Genomic DNA, 22,867 nt, shown 5'->3' on the forward strand with positions numbered 1-22,867 from the left:
TTTTTTGACTTATTTCCCTACGGTACCTTCCCACCCCCTCTAAGATTTTTGCCCCTTAAGTTCCAGTTGCTTTAGATTCTCTTAAACTCGAATATCTATTTCAGCTTGTTGGGGATGCTGGCTTCTGCCAGGACTCACTTCCTTGCACCCTGAATTCCAAGTGGTTTTGGAGAAAATGCTATGGTGAATGTCTGTCTGATCTTGTTGTCTTCTCTCTTCCTGGGAATTGTAGTTCCTTTAAACTTGCCGCGTTGGCTGCTTTTCAATGCCATGAAATTTTGTCTAGTTTTTATCGTTGTTTTTGGCAGAAAGAGGGCCAGTTTTAACACAGGCTGTTTTGCCATAGCTATAACTGTAAGTCCAAATACATAATCAAGCACATATGGAACGTTTATCAAAATTGAAACGTGGGGTGATTAGACATGTCTTAATAAATTGCAGGTGATTTAAGTGATTGTTTGTTACTGATCACAGTGGGATTAAATTAGAAATCAATTACAAAGATTTAGCTATATAATTCTCAAATTTTTGGAATTTTGGAATGTGCTTTTAAATAACTCATTGAGCCAGAGAAGATATCACAGTGAAGATGAGAAAAAGTGAATTGAATGAAAATGAGCATTTAAAAACTAGCCTGAATTGTACACATTAGAAAAAAAGAAAAGCTAAAATTCACTCTTTGTTTATCTGATGAAGTTAGGAAAGCAAATTAAATCCAAGGAATATAGAACGAAATAAACTGTATAGGTGAGAATAGAGAAAATAAAAGAAGATAAAAAGTGGCTCTTTAAAATAGACTAATAGAATTAACAGACCTCTAGTTATATAGTACTGCACTTGATCTTAGCCAAAAGACCAAGAAGTGATTGTTACACAATATTGATCAAAAAGAAGAAGACGAAAGGAGTAATACCAGGAATGAAATAGAGGATGTTGCTAGAGATCCCACAGATATTAAAAAGATAAGAGGATTTTTATGAGCAGTATTAAACACTAAATTTAGAAATACGGAAGAATTGACATTCCTTGAAAAACACAAGTTAAAATTTGCATTGTAAGAAATATAAAAACTTGAAGAGACTTAGAAGTATTTTTAGAAAGCGTGAGTTTGCAACTAAAAAATTTTTCATGAAGAACATTCCAGGTCAAGATGGTTTCACGTGTTACTTCTTCCAAAATTTTAAATAGCATGAATCTTATGAAAACTCTTCCTGCGGATCAAAAAGGGGATCATGTTTTAATGTTGCCAATGTAATCTTAATAAAAAAATCTAACCAGGAGTTAAAATAAAACATCTCTTGAACATTGATGTAAATATTTTAAACAAAATGTTAGTGAATTAAATACAGTGATAAAAATAGTATTTCACAGTAAGATTGAGATTATTCCAGGTGCACATGAGTTACTGGTTGTGTTGACTTGAATTTAGTACAGCTTTCTTAATAACATTTGTAAAATTTAAAAAATTCTACAAGTATAAAAACTACGAAATGAAATGTAATTTTTAGTTTTGTGTACTCTCTCCTAAGTATTTAGAAGTTATCTGACAGTTTAATTGCATGATTCGCTGTTCTTAAACTTTCTTTATTATGGGAATAATTTTTTAATATAGCTTGCACTGAAGGTTTATTAAAAATGTAATTTGTCTATAACTAATTTCTCAGTTTTAAAGAGACCTAAGTTATAGTTCCTAGATTGATATATTTCTCTCTTGACTGCTTTAAATATTGTTTCAATTAATAAAATTATATGATAGTGTTTGTGTTGGCAATTTTATTGGTTAAAGGATTAGGTCCAAGTTTTAAGCAGTATTTCTTTCTGTAAGGAAGCTTTCAAAGAAGGGTGTTTTTCTTTCCTTTAAAAAGTAAAATGAGTAAGCATAGTGCTTCTAAGGCTGAGCCAGTTATCTGGAAACTAAGATCTTTTGTTAAACTTTCTTAATTTTATAATATATTTTTTTCCTCTTGGTATGTGTGGTTTTTGTATGATTCATCTTAGATTTTTATTTTAATTTACATTATATGTATTTAAAGGATAAAGCATAAATGCATAATATGTGCTGAGTTTTAATAATGAACAGATGAAAGTTGAACATGGACTAGATATACGATTTAAGGGATTTTTTTTTTTTTAGTATCATAATATTGTTATATTTTTAAAGAAAATGCCTATTCATATTCTTATAAAGATGCATACTAAATATTTACCAGAGAAATGTATTTGCTTTAAATTATTTCAGAAAAGATAATGGGGAAGAGGAATGGATTGAAAAAAGAATGGCAGAAACTGGGCTGGGTGGCTGTAGTTCAGTAGTCCCTGATACTCAGAAGATTTAGGCTGAAGGATTGCTTGAGCCTATGGGTATGAGCCTGGGCAACATAGCGAGACCAGTCTCAAGAAAAAAAGTGACAAAATGTTGGTAATTGTTGAAGCTGGATTATTGGAACATGGAGTTCATTATATTATTTTCTCTGTATTGTATATTTGAGAACTTTCATAATAAAGAACTTCAAAAATCCACAAAACAGATGTAAACATACTTTTTCTTAGAGATTTCAAAGTCCAGATCTATGAAGTAAAATATTAGTTTCTGTCTAATATTTATTTTAAGATAAATATAACATATAACAATATGAACATACAGTTTTATATTAAAAAATAAGATAATGAATTAATATACCAGTTACAGGAATGAGCATTTTGGGTTTTGTTTTCTCCTGGAAATAATTTTTTTTACCTTTAGTGAATCGTGTGATGGTATGACACACTGTTCTATGATATACAGATTTATGTTGTTTTTGTGGTAATGTAGATTTTCAGTTTTGTAAAAATAAACCTCAGAAATTGGCTTACTTTTTTCTGTTCAGTTTTATACCAGCTTTATTGAGATATAATTCACATACCATACAGTTTACCCATTTAAAGTTAATTGGTCTTTGGTATATTCACACATAATGTACAACTGTCGCCCCAGTAAATTGTATAACATTTTCTTCACCCATAAAGAAATTCCATACACTCTTACCTGTCACTGTCATAACCCCACATCCTCCACAGCCCTATGGTGTTTTGGTGTTATCACAGAATTTTGTTTTAGCTATTTTGATACATGTATTGTGGTTTTAATTTGCATTACTTTAATGACTAATGATGTTGAATATGGTGGGCTTATTTTCCCTTTGTATATCTTCTTCAGTGAAATGTTTATTCATGTCGTTTGCCCATTTTCTACTTGAACTGTTTGTAATAATGCAGTTCGGTTTTTAGATTTCTCTGGGTATTCTAGACACTAGTTGTGTTGAATATTTTCTACCAGTCTGTCTTTCTCTTCACAGGGTGTTTTGCCCATCAAAAGCTTCAATTTTGATGAAGTATGATTAATTAGTTTTTTTAATAGATCATACTATTGTTATCAAGTCTAAGAACTCATTACCTACCCATAGGTTCTGAAGGTTTTTCTCTTATGTTGCCTGAAAGTTTTATAGTTTAAAATTTTGTTTTAAACTATAAAATCTGTGATCCATTTTGAGTTAATTTTTGTATAAAATGTACATTTTAAGTCAAGGTTTATTTTTTGCCTGTGGATATTCATTTACTCCACCAGTTTGTTGAAAATTCTTGGCCAGGCATGGTGGCTCACCTGTAATCCCAGCAGTTTGGGAGGCCAATGTGGGAGGATTGCTTGAGCCTAGAGGTTTGCATCCAGCCTGGGCAACATAGTGAAACCTTGCCTCTACTAAAAATAAAAAATTAACTGGGTATGGTGTCACCTGCTTGTGGTCCCAGCTGCTCTGGAAGATCGCCACATTCCTGCCTGGGGGATGGAGTAAGACCTTGTCATAAATAAATAAATAAATGGAAAATTATTTTCTTTCTCTGTTGAACTGCATTTGCAATTTCAAAAAGAAAATTAGCTGGCCATATTAATGTGGGTATATTTCTGGGTCTGTCTTCTGTTTCATTGATTATATGTTTGTTTTTCTATCAATTCTATACTGTCTTAGCTCTGTGGTAAGCCTTAGTATTGGGTAAAGTGATTGCTTTCTCTTTTTCAAAATTGTTTTTAGCTATTTTAGGTCCTTTGTAATTCTATATACATCTTAGAATAAATTTACATCAAAAATGTTGCTGGGAGTTTTAGAGAACAGTTACAACTATAGATCAATTTAGGGAGAATTGGTATCTTTACTGTGCTGAATCTTGCAGCCTATGAACATGATTTTTCCCTCCATTTCTTTAGGCCTTCCGTTTCTTTCATTAGCATTTTGTAATTTTCAAGATAGACATTCTATACTTTTTTGTTGGACTTATAATCACAAAAAGAAAATGAAATCATTATAAGTTTTTAATTTTTGTTTCCACACATTTATTATTAGTATATAGAAATGAAATGGACATTTAGAGTGTTAGTTTTGTATCCTGCAACTTTACTGAACCCGTATAATTCTTACGTATATTCTCTGAGATTTTCTATTATGTCATCTGAAAATAGGGACAATTTTATTTCTTTCTTTCCTGTCTGTATGTCTTTTTTTCCTGTGTGTTTGTGTGTGTGTGTGTGTGTTTTGTGGCACTGTCTAGAATGTTGAGTTCTATATTGAACAAGCTATTGAATAAGCTTGGTGAGAGGTGACATCTTTCTCTTGTTTTGGATCTGAGGGGAAAGCAGTTTTGCATCACTAAGTATTATGTTAGCTGTAGGTACTTTTGTGGATGTTCTTTATCAAGTTGAGGAAGTTACCCTCTATTAAGATTTAATACAAATTTTTATTATGAGTGGATGTTGGATTTTGTGAATTGCTTGTCCTATATCAGTTGATACGATCACATGATTTTTCTTGTTTAGCTTATTGACAATGGTGAATTACACTGACTGGTTTTTGAATGGTGAACTGGGATGGCATACCTGGAATAAATTTCACTTGGTCATAGCTTATAATTCTGTATATATATTGGTATATTTGATATACTAATATTTTGTTGAAATTTTTTGCACCTAAGTTCATGTGATTTTTCTTTGTCTTTAGTCTGTGATTTTTCTTTGTCTGTTTCACTAAACTTAGAAATTTTTCAGCCATTATTTTTTTAATACTTTTTTAGTATTGAAAAGTATTTCCTTTTCCTATACTCTTTTTCTTGGACTCTGGTGACACAATTATTGTCTCATAGGTCCTGAGATTGTTCTTGGTCTTGTGACACCTTTGCAGCAAAAGTAGCAAACCAACTTGCATCTCTTCCTTTCCCCCTTCTGGTTTTGTAAGCTCACCCCTCTTCTTGGCCACATTGACACTAAGGAGGGGAGAAGTGGAAGCAGAACTGACTCATATCACCTTGTTGCTGTAGGTTGGGATGGGATCCTAGCTCCCTGCTGGGCCCTGCTGATATAAGGAAAGGGGGAATCCCAGTGCCAAACAAATCTGCCCCCCACTATTTTTTCTGCCTCGTTGATGCTGGTTGTAGTAGAAGCTCAGTTTTCTATAGGGCCCTGCTGATAATGGGTGAGGGTAGGAGCTAGTTCTGTTTCACACTGTTGTTGATACCAAATGTGAGAGGAGGCTCTGCTCACCATTGGGCCCTGCTGATGCTACTTGGATAGGGGAATCGGGGTGCCATCAATTTCTGTTAGGTGGGAGATGGAAGTTAAGCTCCCAGTTTACTCCTGCTTAAACTGTGGAGAACACTGGTTACATTGGTGTTTAGCTGCAGTAGAGTAGATATTGCTAAAGCAATTTTCTGTTTTTCTAGCCTACCCTTTTTTTTTCTGTGCTTTGTCTTGACAGAACAGGCATTTCTTGATGCCTATTCTGTCTGTCTATGCCTATTGATGTTTTGGAGACTTCTGCAGCATCCTGTCTGAAATACGTAGGAGGCAGTAAGGAAACCCAGGGAACTCACTTCTGTGCTGCTTTTCAAGTCCTCCAAATCCAAGGCATGTACTGTTGTCTGTCTCTCAGAGTCTTCCTATGTTTCATGTGTTTTATCTAGGGTTTTTAATTGTAAGATGGAGGGCCCAAAATGATGGAATGGTTACTTCATTTTGGCCAGAACTGGAATTCTTTACATTAGTTTTGGAAAACTGTAATTAGCTAATAAGAGTTTTAAATTGGGGCTATAAGCACCACTTTACATGTAAATACCTCCACATTGTCGTATTTGTATTTTAGAGAAAGATTCTTATTTATTTTAGGCTATTTTGGTGTGTGGCTTTGAACATAAGCCCTTAGTTTCCAGCATATGTGATGAAATATTGGACTAGATCCTCTGGGGTGCTATCAATTAATATCTTATAAGTTTATGATCCTAAAAATAGTTTAAGTCAAGGTATGCTGTTGGTGCTAGGATAGAGGAAAAGAACTTGGACTTTGGAGGTAGATGTGTGGATTCTGAAAGATGAAGAGACAGCTTTTATATTGCCATTAGGATAGACACCAGAACCAATGTACCTAGACTAGCATTTTGGCATTACCTTTACTCTGTGTATGATCTGGGATAAATTACTTAATTTCTCTTTGTCTCAGTTTCCTCACTGATTAAATGGGTATGATAATACTGATCTTATAGGATTGTTGTGAAGATTAAGAGATACTATAAATAAAGCACTTAAAACAGTGCTCACACATAGTATACACTTTTTAAATATTTATTACTACTCACTGACTATATAGTCTAAAATAAGCTTTAATCTGAATTTCAGTTTTGTCATTTGTAAAGTAGGAATAATTATACATACATTATTTAAATATGTATATACAAATATACAATTTGTACAATAGTTACTGCCATGTTTGTATATTAGTTGTATTTGTTGGGAATTAAATTGGAAAATGTTTTTATTCTATGGGTTTCCAAATACTTTTATCATCTAAAGAAATTTTAATTTTTTTCTTTAATTTCATAGAACGAAAAGATGCTGAAGGATGGGAGACTGTTCAGCGAGGAAGGCCTATTCGTTCTCGATCAACAGCTGTGATGCCAAAAGTTTCATTGGCAACAGAAGCTGCAAGATCAAAGGATGACAGTGATAAAGAAAATGTATGTCTTTTACCTAATGAAAGCATACGGAAAGGTGAATTTGTTGGAGATGGATCTTCTGATACTATAGAATCTCATCCCAAAGACTCATTACACTCTTGTGACCATCCTCTTGCCGAAAAAACGCAGGTAGTACATTTGAAAATCCTTTTACTGTCTTTTTAAAAGGGATTTGTGTATGTGTGTACTGGAATGTCTTAGTCTAGTGCTTCGTTTTTTAACTTACTGTGAAAAATTTCAGGTCTACAGAAAAGTGGCAAGAATAGAACAGTGAACTCCTCCCACACTGTTCACATACATTCGCAAGTTAACATTTTGCCACAGTGTTTCTTTTCTCTTATTACATGTTACACATACATTAAATGCTTAATATTTGAGAGTAATGTGCAAACATCATAAGCATTCACCTTTAAATGCTAGAGCATGAATCTCCAAAGAGCAAAGAAATTTATTTATATAACCACATTACAATTATAAAATTCAAAGAATTTGACATATATATGTATTATTTAATTTATAGTCTATATTTAAAGTTTTTTAGTTTTCCCAATGATTTTTTAAATAGAATTTCCTCCAGGATCCAATGTGGAATCACACAGTTCATTTGGTATGTTTCTTTAATATCTTTCACTGGATACAGTTCCTGAGCCTGTCTTTCTTTGTCTTTTATTACATTAATAGTTTTGAAGAATACATTGTAAGGGTTTTTTTTTTGTACATTGTCCTTGGTTCATTGTTTGTCTAGAATTCAATTTAGCTTATGCATATTTGATAGGAATAAAGTGATTGTCCTTAGTGTCACATCTAGAGGCATGTGATATCAATTTGGCTAGGTTTGTTATTAACTTAAGGCAGTGTCTTTGTGCCTCGTTTGCAGTGTTAAAATTTGAACTTGTTCTACGTACTGAAAATTGAGTATAATTTGCTAATATTTAATATAATTCCTTAAAGTTAATATTCCAAATATTTCTTCTGTTAGTTGAGTTGATGTTTATTTTACTTATTTGATAAACTAGTTTATACTTTTAGGTATTTGTTTATATAAAGGTTTATGTTCAGTTGGTCTAATTTTGTGTGAAATGACTAATGAAATATAGGAACTTTTTTTAGATATCATACTGTAGGAACTAAATAGATTAGTTGTAAAATGGTTGTAATATCTTTGGTGTAGAATAGTATCTGCTTTTTAAAACTCTCTCTCTTTTTACGTGTAGGATCTTTTTTTCAACTGGAAATGCTTCTTAAATTCCTTGTCTTCCTTTACTGATGAGAATGGCTTTTAACATTGTTTCTGATCTATAAACTCTTCAATGTGTATTTGTTTTATGCCTGTGTGAGATTGCATATTCCTTCTGGGCAGTATTTTATGTTGCTTTTTATTTCCCACAATATGGAAGAGTCCTAAACGCATAGGAAGTAATTAGTATATATTTGTTGGATGTAACTTTAAGAAAATCTTTAGTGTATGTAAGCTACATTAGAGATACTTAGTGAATAAACTACTTTTTATATTACTTAACAAACAGCTAGCATTTTTGCTGTTTCAGCTAAAAACAGTATAAACATTATGCAGTTATGTGTAGTGAATAAATCTATATGCTATTGAGATTTCAGGAATAATATGTACATAGAACTTTTGAACAATTAAACTATTGCTAAAAGTTTTCAGTATAAAAGTTCACTGCTGATGGCAGCCAAGCTGATACTTGTTTTCTCCACTGTCATTCGAAAGATGGAATTAACATATTAAGGTCTTTATAGTTTAGCTTTGATTTTGTTTTATAAATGTTACTGAGTTTTTTAATAAGTGGGATTGAGTATTGTACACATAAGTAATGCTAATGTAAGTATTGCGAAGAAGATTATAAACCATAGTGACTGTCATAGAAATAATGTTGATAACAATATAAACAATGTTATATAATTTAAATAATGCTTATGCTAAAATCAACACTTTGGGACACTTTAAGTTTTGACCAATAGTAGAATTTTTAAAGTAGTTTATGAGACTTAGCCAAGTTTGATATTTGTATAAATAATTAATCAAACTGGCGGGAGGTGGTTTATGGCCACTGCAATGTTTATCTAATGTTTATTTAAGAAGTGATGTGAGTTTTAAATTCACAATTTTAGATTTTAGTTCTTTAACTTGGAGTATCATTGGAAAACACAGCACCATTCTTTCTGCACCCTGTTAGAAAGTAAAAATAAAGGCTTGACTCTATTGAAAAGTTTTTTAAAAATGGATATGTATTTAGCCTAAGCCAGTGTTCATTTTTTAATATTGTATTTATATTTCTCTTGGTTTGGTATTAAATATTCCTAAAAGGGAATAGGGAAGATATCTAAATCTAAAGTGTATGACTCTCGTAATGAGACACTGCATGCTTTTAGTCTTTACCCTTAGATCATACTTTTCTCTTTCAGATCTGAGAATTGGTATCATGCACCATATGAATTTTTATCAAAGATACTTTGAGATCACGTTAGTATTATCTGAAGAGAACAAGTTTTACTTTTTTGTGTAAAATACCCTCCAAATATATTTTGGGTAAAAATTGGTTCTAGGATTTTTTCAAAAGTGCTGAATGTCCTCATTTGGTATTAGACTGTTTTTGCAAAAGACCATGTGAATACTTTTGGTTGTATAACACAATGAATGCCTCATACTTGTGACTAGATTTCATTCGTGAGGGATGCAAAATATTCATCACAAATTGGCCTACAAGAAAATTACCGTATAAATTGCTTAATTTCTTAGAATATTTTGGACAGTGCCCAGTACATAGTAGGCATGCAAGTAAAATTTGTGCTTAATGATCCCTGTCCTTTTGTTACACGTAAAACATACAAAAAGGATAAGTAAATTTTGTCATCCAGTCAAGTACCTCTTTACAGTTAATAGGTTAAGCAAAATATCTCTTCTAGAGTGGAATAGTTGGCATTTTTTTATTATCTCTGATTCATTCTATAAATATGTTTTGTTAGTTCACAGTGACTACATTGGATGATGTGAAGAATTCTGGCAGCATTCAAGACAATTATACACCAACTTCTGAAATATCTACTGTCCACATTGATACAGAGTGTGTTTCAGTTACGCAGCAAGCTAGTACACCTCCTTTGCAAGTAAATGAAGAAAAATTTCCAGGAGAGAAAGCAAGAATAGAAAATGAAATGGACCCTTCAGATATTTCAAATGTGAGTGCTGCTAACTTGGTAAGAACAACTTATCAGAATTCTGAGTAAATATATTTAAGAGGCATAAAGCCCAATAATAATAACTTTTCAAAGCATTTTTATATATGTTGTTTATTTTTAACATTTTATTCTTATGGTAATCTTTTCATATAGTTGAGATTCTTGTTTTTTAGAGGAAGAAAGTGAGACTGTGAGAGTTAAGTGACTTGTTCCAAATCATTGTTTGTATGTGATTTGATCAAATGACCTTTAGCCAAGAATTAAGAATCTAAATCAGTAACAATAAAGTCTTTGCTGCTACACATAGCATTCTGATAGATGGGAAATGGTGTCTGCTAGCCTTAGTTTTAAAAACTTTCTTAACAGAGTGCTTTAGACAGCTACTTTCATTTGCTTGGAGTTGGTCTTTAAGATGAGATTTATTTACCATCCCTATTCCAGAATCTCTAAAAGTGCATTGATTTGTGATTATTTATAAGTTTATGATTTTAGATGACAACTTATTTCTACCCATCTCTTCCTATTGCTCATTTTAGTATCAAGATACTTGACTGGAGGATAATCCAGAATAAATCATGCTAACTTTGTTTAAAAACTAACTTTCCAAATAGGCACATATAAAAAGCTGTGAAAAATTACTTAATTAGTTTATTCTAAAATTTAATGCCTTATGCTGAAAGATCTTAACAGCAGATGGTATTAGGTGAAATTATACATTTTATAGAGGTAAGAATAGAGATGAAACTTGATATGGGTTAAGCGTAAAAAGGAAAATAAAGATTATAGTGATATAAAAAACAAATGTTTAAATTATTTTAATAAAGTAGAACAATTGTTATCTTGTGTCTTTTGGTAATGAATATTTTTAAATTTTGAACATATTATGGTCAAATAAGTAGTAAGCTTATTGTATGTGGTGAAATTTGGTAATTTTTTTAGTTTGTTTTGGTAGTTGGATATCAAATTGTATATTTTGCAGTCTGATTCTGTGAGAATCAAATTTTAAAAGAGGAAAAGTATCCCATACTTAAATAAGCATGAAATAATTAAAAATTCTTACCTCCATAGGTGATGGGGGGATGGAGGCAGTAAACCACCATGGCATGTGTATACCTATGTAATAATCCTATAAGATCTGCACACGTACCCCAGAACTTAAAGTATAATAAAAAATTCTTACCTCATTATTTTTACTTTTATCACATATATAAACTTGCAGAGTCATAAAACTTTTTGGTTATTTTGAGGAATTTGCATACTTGAAAGAAAGTAAGTTCTGCTTTAAATGTGAATATTCGCGTATTCTTAGAGGTCTTAAGAATACTTTTTGGTTTGTTTTGACAGAAACATTTGTGTGGGTTGCTCTAGATAAGCACCTTATTGTTTAGTTTCTAAGTGGAGAATTACAGAGAATTCCTGTAGTGATGAGACAACTGTTTTTTCTATTCTTTCTCAGTATGGTATTGTCACATAGCTGTTTAAAGTTATCTGCCATTTGCTTATTTAATAGAAACTTTTGCAAAAAACAATCACAGTGAGATCTTTCTACCTAAGGTCAACTTTTGCCATCATTATAAATGTGTACTGTTATAAAACCCAGCTTGCATTGGATTTACTAACATTTTCAATATTTATTGAAATTTTAGAAAATTTCTAACTAATGATATATGCAGATATTTTATTTGTATTTCACCATGTGAAAATAGTTAAAGTTGTAAATGATTAATTGAATCACTATTTTACTTGTAAACTCTTCTACAAGGTTAGAATATTTTCAGGTCTTCAGATATTAACTAACAGAAATATTACAGCCTGGGGAAAGATAAAATTGAGACAGGAAACAGAGAAGGCTCATGTGAGAGCTCACTGTCTGCAAACTTACATGTATTCAACTCTGATATTTAGATTTTAATTGTTGTTCCTTACAGAGTTTTATGGCACATTAACAATAGTTAATTGCTATAGTGCTTTTGGGTTTATAGAGAAGAGCTTATAATGCATAGAAATAGTCTCTCCTCTAAACTTCTCCATCCCATTCTGTTACCTAGGCACAATCTGTGTGTTTTAGGGCAGGGAGCATGGTAGAGGGGGGAAAGGAAGCCTTAAAAGATACCAACGCCTAGGCTTTAGGCCAGAGCACATATATAAACTGAGGCTGAAGCATTTATATTTTTAAAACTTTTATGGAGGTTATAATTGATTTTTAGCAAACTTTACGCATTTAAAATGTGTAAATGGATAGATCTTGACATGTATTTACATCTATGAAACCATCACTGTAATCAAGATAATAAACATAGTGATTACCACCAAAGGTTTTCCCCCTCTCCTTTTTAATTCTTGTATTCTGCCCTTCCCTTTACCTCCTTCCTAGGCAAACACTGTTCTGCTTTATTTTAGTATGTATTAGTGTGCATTTTCAGAATTTTATATAAATTGAATTGTGTAGGCTTTGCTTGGCTTCTTTCAACATGTTTATTTTGAGATTTATCCATGTAGCTATGTGTATTAATATTTCATTCTGTTCATTAACATTACTAGTATTCTGTTATGTGCATGTAACACAGCGTTTGTTCATTCACTTGCCCAGAGACATTTGAGTTATGTCTTTTTTTTAAATGAATAAAGATGCCATGAATGTTTTTGTATACATCTTTGGGTGAACACGTTTTTATTTCTTTTGAGAAAATACCTAGATCAATTTTATTGATAGTATTGTTCAGGTCTTCTATATCCTTACTAGTTTTTTGTTTACTTTTTCTGTCAGCCGAGAGAGGGGTACTGAAATCACTGAATGTAACTGTGAATCTAATCTTTTTTTTAACAACTTTATTGAGATAATAATTTATATATAATACAACCCACCTGTTTCAAGTTTACTGTTGTTTTTTAGTATATTCACAGAGTTGTACAACCATCACCATAATCAGCTTTGGAATTCTTTCATCACTCTAAAAAGGAAACCCAGTGCCCATTAGCAGTTACTCCCTTTCACTCCATGCACACCCGCCATAGATAACCACTACAATGCTTTTTGCCTATTTTAGGCATTTCATAGAAATTGAATACAATATGTGATTATTTGTGAGTGGCTTCTTTTACTTAGCATGTTTTAGAGGTTCATTCATGTCTTAGTCTGTCTCAGTACTTTCCTCCTTTTTGTGATCAAATAATATAGTCCACTGAATATACCACATTTTATTCATCAGTTGTTGGACATTTAGGTTGTTTCTACTGTGCTATTATGAATAGCACTGCTTTAAGTATTTACATAGAAGTTTTTGTGTGGGCACATTTTTATTTCTCCTGGATATATATCTAGGAGCGTAATTGTTGGGTTATATGAACTCTATGTTTAACTATGTTTAACCAACTGCCAGACAGTTTTCCAATCATTTTACATTCTCATTAGGTTTATTTATTTTTGCATTTCTATAAGATTTTGCCTTATATATTTTGAAGTTCGGTTAGGTCTGTAAACATTTAGGATTGTTTTGACCTCTTGATGAGTTGACTCTTCTATTATTATAAAGTGGTCTTCTTTATTCCTGGTGATATTTTTTGCTCTGAAATCTGTGTCTGATGTTAATACTTCAGCTTTCTTTTAGTTATTGTAGATCTTTTACTTGTAATCCATTTTTTTTCTTATAGGAAGCATGTAATTTAATCTAATTTTTTATCCAGTTTGATAATTTTTGCCTATTACATGTTATATTTACATGTAATGTAAATATTGATATAATTTGTTTAAATCTACCGTTTTACTATTTGTTTTCTCTTCTAATCGTGTTCTTCCTTCCCTTTTTAATTTTTTCATATTTTCATTTTGTCTCATTTGATGGCTTATTAACCACACATATTTGTTTTGTTATTTCAGTGTTGGATTTAGGATTTATAGTATATATCTTTAGCATCTCATGAGGATTTATTAATTAATGATTCTCTTGCATATTATTACTTATAATGCATTTTTAAAAGTTAGGTTTATGTATGTTCAGAAATCATCATTACCAATATGGCATATATTCTTTCCATGTTCCCATTATAGTATACTATTCTGGTTTTACATTTAATGAGTATATTCAATCTGTAATTGTTTTGATTTTTGGTACTCAAATGAAATTCACACTTTGTCATTAATAATACCTGTTATTTATATAACTTCACAGTTTCTCATACATAACTGTCTGGTAAATAAGGTAAGTCATTGATTATTGTTCCATTTGGTGGAATACCAAGTAGGTTCTTGGTTTTTCAGAAGTTTCTAAGGCACACAGCTAGTAAGTGGATGAGCCTATATAGAACTCCAGGTTTTCTGATTCTAGATCAATACTATTCTATGTATATTGTTGAGTTCATGATTAGAACATAAAAAATGATCACTTTCTAGTCAAGTGATGATTTTTCTTTTGTTTATGTGTTTTTAACTTTATAGTCCATGGCAGAAGTCCTTGCTAAAAAAGAAGAGCTAGCAGATCGTCTAGAAAAGGCCAATGAAGAAGCCATTGCTAGTGCTATTGCTGAAGAAGAACAGTTAACTAGAGAAATTGAAGCTGAAGAAAACAATGATATTAACATTGAAACGGACAATGACAGTGATTTTTCTGTGAGCTTTAAGACTTTTTAACGTTAGCTATTCAAAATTTATATTTAGAAACAAAATTATCCAGAAAGACTTGGAGTCCATCTAGTCCTATTTAAAATTATTTAAAAATCATCTTCAATAATAATAACTATTATTTGTAGGGTGATTTAGACTTATATAATAAACAGCAGCAAATCTTTTGTTAGCACTTTACTGTTAACTAAGCATTTTCAGGTATGATACAGTTGACAAGTTAGAAGTTGTTATTCTTATTTTACTAGTCTAGAAATTGAGCCTGGGCTGGTCGTGGTGCCACTTGCCTGTAATCTCAGCACTTTGGGAGGCCAAGACAGTAGGATTTCTTGAGGACAGGAGTTTGAGACCAGCCTGGGCAACATTGTGAAACCCCCATCTCTATTAAAAAAAAAAATTAAAAATTGAATCTGACTTAAAGTAAGAACTCATCATTACTCAGATTATAATTTGTAGAGAGTGAAGAGGAATCTAAGGTATTTTACTTTTGTATTCTATTAACAAAAAAGCAAATGATACACTGCCTTCTGTTACTAAGTGCTTAGGATATATATGTTAATGATGGGAATTTGTTAAAGAATAAAAACAACTAAATGTTGTACATATTCATTTATTAAACTTTAATTTTTCAGTATGTGCTTTGTATATGTAGTATTTACATAATAATAGGATAAGGCCAGTATATTTCTTAAATTTATTTCATTTGTCTCTGCTGTTAATGGTTGCTAGGCTCTTAAAATTTATAGGCTGTTGGTAGTTACTATAATTGTCCTGGTAGTTATCTTTTTTCTGGTTTTCAGCTGTTGGTTAAATGAAATATATTAACAATAGGTAGGACATTTTCATGTATAGTTCATTTTCTAAAGTTATAATTATGTTTAAAGCTTTTTTTTTTCAACTTCTCTTATTATATTTTAGGCCAGTATGGGCAGTGGGAGTGTATCTTTCTGTGGTATGTCCATGGACTGGAATGATGTCCTTGCAGATTATGAAGGTATTGTGTATATGTATATTGGATGTGTAGTACAGGGTTTAAAAGTTTGTTCTCAAATGTTCTTTCGACCTATGTGGTTAAACAATAATAGTTATTTTTTTTTCCTTTCCGAACAGCTCGTGAGTCTTGGCGCCAAAATACATCCTGGGGGGACATTGTAGAAGAAGAACCTGCTAGACCTCCAGGACATGGAATTCACATGCATGAAAAACTTTCTTCACCCTCTCGTAAAAGGTCCGGCATTTGAAACTTAATTTGAAATGGGTCACAGGAAGGAAACCGGCCACTCTTGGCTGTTAAATAAAATTGCTACATGGCATTTTTGGGCATATTACTTTAGGACAGTTTCAGATCCTTTGGAAAGTAACAAAGCTTTCCTGAAATGTTGGGGCAAATTAGTTTTGCATACTTGAAGAACTAAGAAGCCTAAAGAACACTCTTTCTGGCCTTATCATGTAAACATTTCATGTCTCTTGTCTGTTTGTTTGTATTGATAGAACAATTGCAGAATCTAAGAAGAAACATGAAGAAAAACAAATGAAAGCACAGCAGCTAAGGGAAAAATTACGTGAAGAGAAAACATTAAAGCTTCAGAAATTGTTAGAAAGGGTGAGTTTTAATTTTTTTAGGAAATAATGATAGTCTGAAGTTGGTGGGCTTAATTTCAACTGCACTTCTGGTCTGAGAGAAGCTAAAACAACCATAAAAATAATTAGATTTGCTAGGAAATAAAGACATTTTAATCTGTTGATCCAAGAAGGTTAGCTATAAAAAATTGTCATTTTGAAATTATCTAGTAAATTGATATTTTGCAGGGTTAGCATGGATTATTGAACCTGAACTTGTCTTTTGCCATTTTCATCAGCGGGTTTCCTTGGGGAGATTTGTCTGAAGTGTAGAAAGCCCTGATAGGACAAGTTTGGAGCCTAACACTATCAGTTTGTAGTGTGTTTTCCCATGGTCAGCTCTGGTCCTTGCTCTTGGCTCTGATTTTTACTTCTGTTTATGTGTCTGCAGCCAACCCCTTCAGCAATAGGAATGCAAGCTACCGCCCTGTCCCACAGTTGTTGTCAATGCATGTCCATATGCAGCTGGCCAAATAGCCATGCATACACATGGCCACAGCTGGCCATGGTCCCCATTGCCACATGTATACCTGCAACCAAACTCCACCTGGCCTCTGCCATCACCTGCCTTGGTTCCCACCCAGCCAGGGGTGCTCACTTCTTAACACAGAGGTGCTGCCTGCAGCCACTGCCTACACCCTGTAGCTGCCATACCAATGCATACATACAGACCAAGAGTTCTACTTCCCCACACTTTGGCACTCTGTGTGCCAGTAGGCTTAGTACAACTGTATGCTCCTTCATTTCCCCCAAGTCAGTGCTCCCATCTGAGCAATTGACTATCCTTTCTGAAGCCGGTTCAAAGAGTGGACAAGGTGACTGCTTCTTTAAGTGCATAGACAGCAATGCAAGGATACAAGGAACATGAAAAATCAGGGAAACTTGACACCACCAAGGGAACACAATAAATATCCAGCAAGCAACCCAAACAAATGAAGATCCAGGAATAACTGTTGATGGTCAGTGAACTGTAAGAGAACACAGATAAGTAATGTACAGAATCAGGAAAACAACACAAAAACAAAAAGGGGATTATCAAGAAGCTTATAAATGAAGCCCCCACCTTCCTGGGACAGAGCACATGGGAAAAGGGTTGTGGGCACAGCTTCAGCAGACTTAAATGTTCCTGCCTGGCAGCTCTGAAGGGAGCAACAGATCTCCTAGCACAGGACTCGAGATCTGATAAGGGACAGACTGCCTCCTCAAGTGACTCCCTGGCCCCCGTGTATCCTGACTGGAAGACACCTCCCAGCAGGGGCCGACAGACCCCTCATACAGGAGAGCTCTGGCTGGCATCTGGTGGGTACTCTTCTGGGACAAAGCTACCAGAGGAAGGAAGAGGCAGCAGTCTTTGCTGTTCTGCAGCCCCGCCACCCCTGCCCCCCAGTGCTTTCCAGGCAAGCAGTGTCTGGAGTGGACCTCCAGCAAACTCCAGCAGACTTGCAGCAGAGGGGCCTGACTGTTAGAAGGAAAACTAACAAACAGAAAGATATAGTTTCAACATCAACATAGAGGACATCTGCTCAGAGACCCCATCCAAAGGTCATCAACTTCAAAGACCCAAGGTAGATAAATCCATGAAGATGGGAAGAAACCAGCACAAAAAGGCTGAAAACTCCAAAAACCAGAATGCCTCTTCTCCTCCAAGGGATCACAATAAAAAAAGAAAAAGAAAAAGAAAATCAGTAAAAAATAGCTGACTTACAACACTGTACACTAAATGTGCCTAAGAAATATATATAAGATTTTCTACCCCCAAATCAGCAGAATGCTCATTCTTCTCAAGTGCACATGAAACATTCTCCAGAACAGATCACGTGTAAGGTCACAACACAAGTCTTTAGAAATTTAAGAAGATGGAAATCGTACTAATATCTTTTAGACCGCAGTGGAATTAACCTAGAAATCAATAACAGAAAATAGGAACATTAGCAAAAATGTGATAACTAAACATTATATGGTTGAACAACTATTTGGTAAAAGAGGAAACGGAAAATTTAAGTAATACGTTAACAAATGAAAACAAATATAACTCACTAAAATTTGTGGGATGTGGCAAAAGCAAGACTCTGAGGGAGGTTTATAGTGATAGATGCCTGCATTAGAAGAGAAGAAAGATCTCAAACAACCTAGTTTTCTAACTCACAGAACTAGAAAAAGAAGAAACAAGCTAACCCCAAAATTACTATATGTAAAGAAATAATGATTAGAGCAGAAATAATTGAAATGCAAAAGAGAAAAATGATAGGAAACAAATCAACAAAATGGTTGGTTTTTTGGGAAGATTAAAAATATCAACGAACTCTTAGTCTAAGAAAAAAAAGAAAATAAATTAGAAATGAAAGTAGAGTCATTATAATGGATAACACAAAAAGGATCATAAAGAACTACTACAAATAATTATATGTTGCTAAATTGTATAACCTTAGAAGTGGATATACTCTTAGAAATATACAACCCACTATGACTGAATCAAGAAGAAATAAAGAGCCTAAACAGACCAATAACAAATAAAGAGATTGAATCAGTAATTAGAAGCTGACAAAAAAAAAAAGGCCCGGGGCCAAATGGCTTAACTGATGAATTCTAAGAAACATTTAAGGAGAAGTAGTACCAACCTTTCTTGAACGATTCTGAAAAATAAAAGAAGAGGGAACATTTATATGAAATATGAAATATTCTAGCCCGGGCGCAGTGGCTTAAGCCTGTAATCCCAGCACTTTGGGAGGCCGAGGCGGGTGGATCACGAGGTCAAGAGATCGAGACCATCCTGGTCAACACGGTGAAACCCTGTCTCTACTAAAACTACAAAAAATTAGCTGGACATGGTGGCGCGTGCCTGTAATCCCAGCTACTCAGGAGGCTGAGGCAGGAGAATTGCCTGAACCCAGGAGGCGGAGGTTGCGGTGAGCCGAGATCGCGCCATTGCACTCCAGCGTGGGTAACGAGCGAAACTCCGTCTCAAAAAAAAAAAAAAAAAAAAAAAAAGAAATATTCTATTGGTCTCTGCCTCTGCTTCCTGACATAGAGCTCCTAAAACTCTGGTAGATAGCAGCAGCCGGAGAATTTTTTTGTTCAATATTTGTTCTCTGAACCTGGTTCCCAACAGATAACTTCTATGATCTTTGTAATTTCTTGAGTGGTAAGAAAACAGTGCATCTGAAACAGAGTTTCTAAATACCTTGGGCTTTGCTGAGTGATAGGAGCATCTTTTGTTGTAATGAGGTTACTCTTGGTAGTGTCCCTGATAGCCTCAGAATTGGTGCTGGTTACCAGAACTTTGACCTCCTGGTTCAGTTGATGGCTAAAGCCAGTGATTTAATAAATCATGCCTCTGTAATGAAGTATCCATTAAATACCCCAAGAACAGAGTTTGGGGAGCTTCTGGGTTGTTAAACATGTGGAAGTGCCTGGAAGGTGGCACACTTGGAGAGGGCATGGAAGTTTCGTGTTCTTTCTTCACACTTTGCCCTAGGCGTCTTTTCCATCTGGCTGTTTGTCTGCATCATTTAAGAGTTCCTTTGTAATAAATTGTCAATAATAAGTAAAGTGTTTCCTTGAGTTCTGTGAACCACTCTAGCAAATTAATCAAACTTGAGGAGACAGTTGTGAGAGTGCCAGATTTATAGCTGGTTTGTCAGAAGTATGGCTCAGAACTTGGGACTTGTGATTAGCATCTGAAGTTGTGGGGCAGTCTTGTGGGAGTGAGCCCTTAATCTGTGGGAACAGGTAGAAAATGTCAGAATTAGATTGAATTATAAGACAGCTAGCTGGTGTCAGAGAAGTGGTCAGTGTGAGAAAAAAAAAACCCTAAAAATCTTGGTGAACAGAATTGTTACTGTATTGTAGGTGAGAGTAGGAAAAACAATTTAGTTTTTTCTGTCTCTTATGACTCCCAAACTTGTATTTTGAGGCCAGCATCACTCTGATTCCAAATCTAGACAGAGATAACACAAGAAAGGGGAGAACCACAGGCCAATATTCCAGACGAATATAGATGCAAAAATCCTCTTTAAAATACTAGCAAACCAAATTCAAGAGTACATTAACAATCATACCATGATTGAGTGGGATTTATCTCTGGAATGTAATGTAAGCATGGTGAAATATACTAAAATCTGTAAATGCAATATGCTACATTAATACAATGAAAGGCAAAAAATATGAGTGTCTCAATAGATGTAGGATAAACGCTTGACAAAGTTCAACATTCTTTCATGAAAAAAACTCTTAATAGATATAGAAGGAACTTTTCTCAACACAGTAAAGGAAGATGCTGTTGTTTTAATGTTTGTCCCCTCCAAAACACATATTGAAGTTTAATTGCTATTGTAACAATATTAAGAGGTGGTCTGTGAAGAGGGGATTAGGTTATGTTGGCCCTGCTCTTAGGAATGGATTGATACCTTGTTGTGGAAGTGGGTCCTTATTTCGGGAGTGGTTGCCTTATAAAAGGTTGGATTCAGCTTCCTTTAGTGCCCCTGCCCCCCTTTGCCCTCTCTTGCCTTCTTGGTTTCCTCCAGGGTTCATTTAGTAAGAAGGCCCTTATCAGATGCCAGCACCTTGGTACTGGACTTCCTGTCTCCAGAACTATTATATGATAAATAAATTTCTTTTCTTTATACATTACCTAGTTTCTGATATTCTGTTATAGCAGCACAAAACAGACTAAGACAGCCCATATATAAACAACCCATAGTTAATATCATAATTGGGAAAAACTGAAAGCTTTTTCTCTATGATCTGGTAAAAGGCAAGCATGCCTACTTTTACCATTTCTCTCCAACACAGTGCTGGGAATACAAGGAAAAGCAGCCAGGCAAGAAGAAGAAATGAATGCATTATATGGGAAGGGAAAGAATTAAAATTGTCTATTTGTACATAACATCATAAACATAGAAAATCTTAAAGATTCCACAAAAACTTTGAGAAATAGTTATGAATTCAGTAACGTTTCAAGATATAGAATCAACAGCTTAGAAATCAGGTTTCCATACACTATGAACTGTGTGAAAGAGAAAGTAAGGGAACAGTTTTCTTTTTATTAGCAACAAAAGGAATAAAATATTTAGGAATTAAGCAGAGAGGTAAATACTTGTATAGTGAAAATTATAAATTTATGAAAGAAAATTTAAAACAGCAAGTAAATAGATATTTGTGTTCATGGATTAGAAGAATTAATATTATTACAATGTCCATATAGCCCTAAGTGATCTACAGTTTCAGTGCAATCTCTATCAAAATCTCAACCATTTTGTTTTGGAGAAATAGAAAACAGTCCTAAAATTCATATGGAGCTCCAAAAGACCCCAAAGATCAAAAGTAATCTTGAGCAAGAACAAAGGCTATGGTCATAACACTGTCTACAAATGTTATTATAAATGTGTAGTAATCAAAACAATTTGGCACTGGCATACAAATATGCACACAGACCAATGGAACTTAATGGAAAACCCAGAAATAAACCCATGCAATTATGGGAAAGTGGTCTTTGACAAAGGTGCTGAGAACATACAATGGGGAAAGCATAATTTTTTCAACAAAGGGTATTGGGAATACTGGATTTCCACATACAAAAGAATGAAATTGACGCTTATTTTACACCATATGCAAAAATCAACTCAAAATGGACTAAGGGCTATTTTGTTACCTTCTGATACTAGAAAGTAGTATAAATATGCATAGGTTGAGCATATTATTTGGATTACTTTTAGTGTGTAGTTTAAATTTGGGAGAAATAGTGGGTTGACATAACCTGAATATTTATGAAAATGTATTAGGTAACGCAGGATTCTCTTGTACTGCAGCAAAGCGGTCTGTAAGAAAATTCTGTGATTTTTTTTCTTGACTCTCAAGAATTTGTCATATAGATGAACAAATTATATATGAAAAACAGTCTCTTGTGGGGTTCTATAGGAGTCAGTGTTTTAATTTTAGCTTAAGAGAAGTGCTCTAACACAACAATTCTCCTCTTACTGTGTTTCTTAACAGCAAAATTACAGCATATTTTCATATATCTAAATATGATCTCTGAGTATTCATGCAAGAAAATCATAGATTAATGAAAGTATACAAGAGTTCAGATATTTTTTGGTTATTTTCTCAGTGTAGGTATCCCTTTAATTAATTTTAATGGCAAATTTCATCTTCCATTTGTGTGATAGATTATTGTTTTCAACACTGTTTCACATGAGTGATGTCATCTGATCACCACAATAAATGTGATGTACACATGGCAGGTATCAACCCTCATTTTATAGAGGTAAAAAAAATCTAGCAGAGGCTGTTTCCAATGTTACACAACCAATAATTTGCAGAGATAAGGCTTTTAGGGCATGTCATCTGGCTCTTAGTATAGTGCTATTTTTGTATCATACTTTGTTGGATGGTTCAACA

General features: G+C 33.6%; 1 protein-coding gene across 13 annotated transcripts in view; it reads left to right on the plus strand.

The window, feature by feature from the left end:
- LOC108295996 (S phase cyclin A-associated protein in the endoplasmic reticulum) overlaps positions 1-22,867 on the plus strand; it is a 232,553-nt gene that overhangs the window by 123,114 nt on the left and 86,572 nt on the right. For 11 of the 13 annotated variants that reach the window (XM_017518368.2, XM_017518364.2, XM_017518373.2 and 8 more), the window contains 6 exons: positions 6,899-7,161; positions 10,021-10,251; positions 14,669-14,839; positions 15,770-15,845; positions 15,962-16,079; positions 16,343-16,454. In XM_017518368.2, coding sequence (XP_017373857.1) covers positions 6,899-7,161; positions 10,021-10,251; positions 14,669-14,839; positions 15,770-15,845; positions 15,962-16,079; positions 16,343-16,454 — 971 coding nt within the window. The remainder of the gene's footprint in view (positions 1-6,898; positions 7,162-10,020; positions 10,252-14,668; positions 14,840-15,769; positions 15,846-15,961; positions 16,080-16,342; positions 16,455-22,867) is intronic. The other 2 variants (XM_017518366.2, XM_017518372.2) reach the window with 1 other exon arrangement.

Source organism: Cebus imitator, unplaced genomic scaffold, assembly GCF_001604975.1.
Source record: "Cebus imitator isolate Cc_AM_T3 unplaced genomic scaffold, Cebus_imitator-1.0 Scaffold675, whole genome shotgun sequence".
Lineage (NCBI taxonomy): Eukaryota > Metazoa > Chordata > Mammalia > Primates > Cebidae > Cebus > Cebus imitator.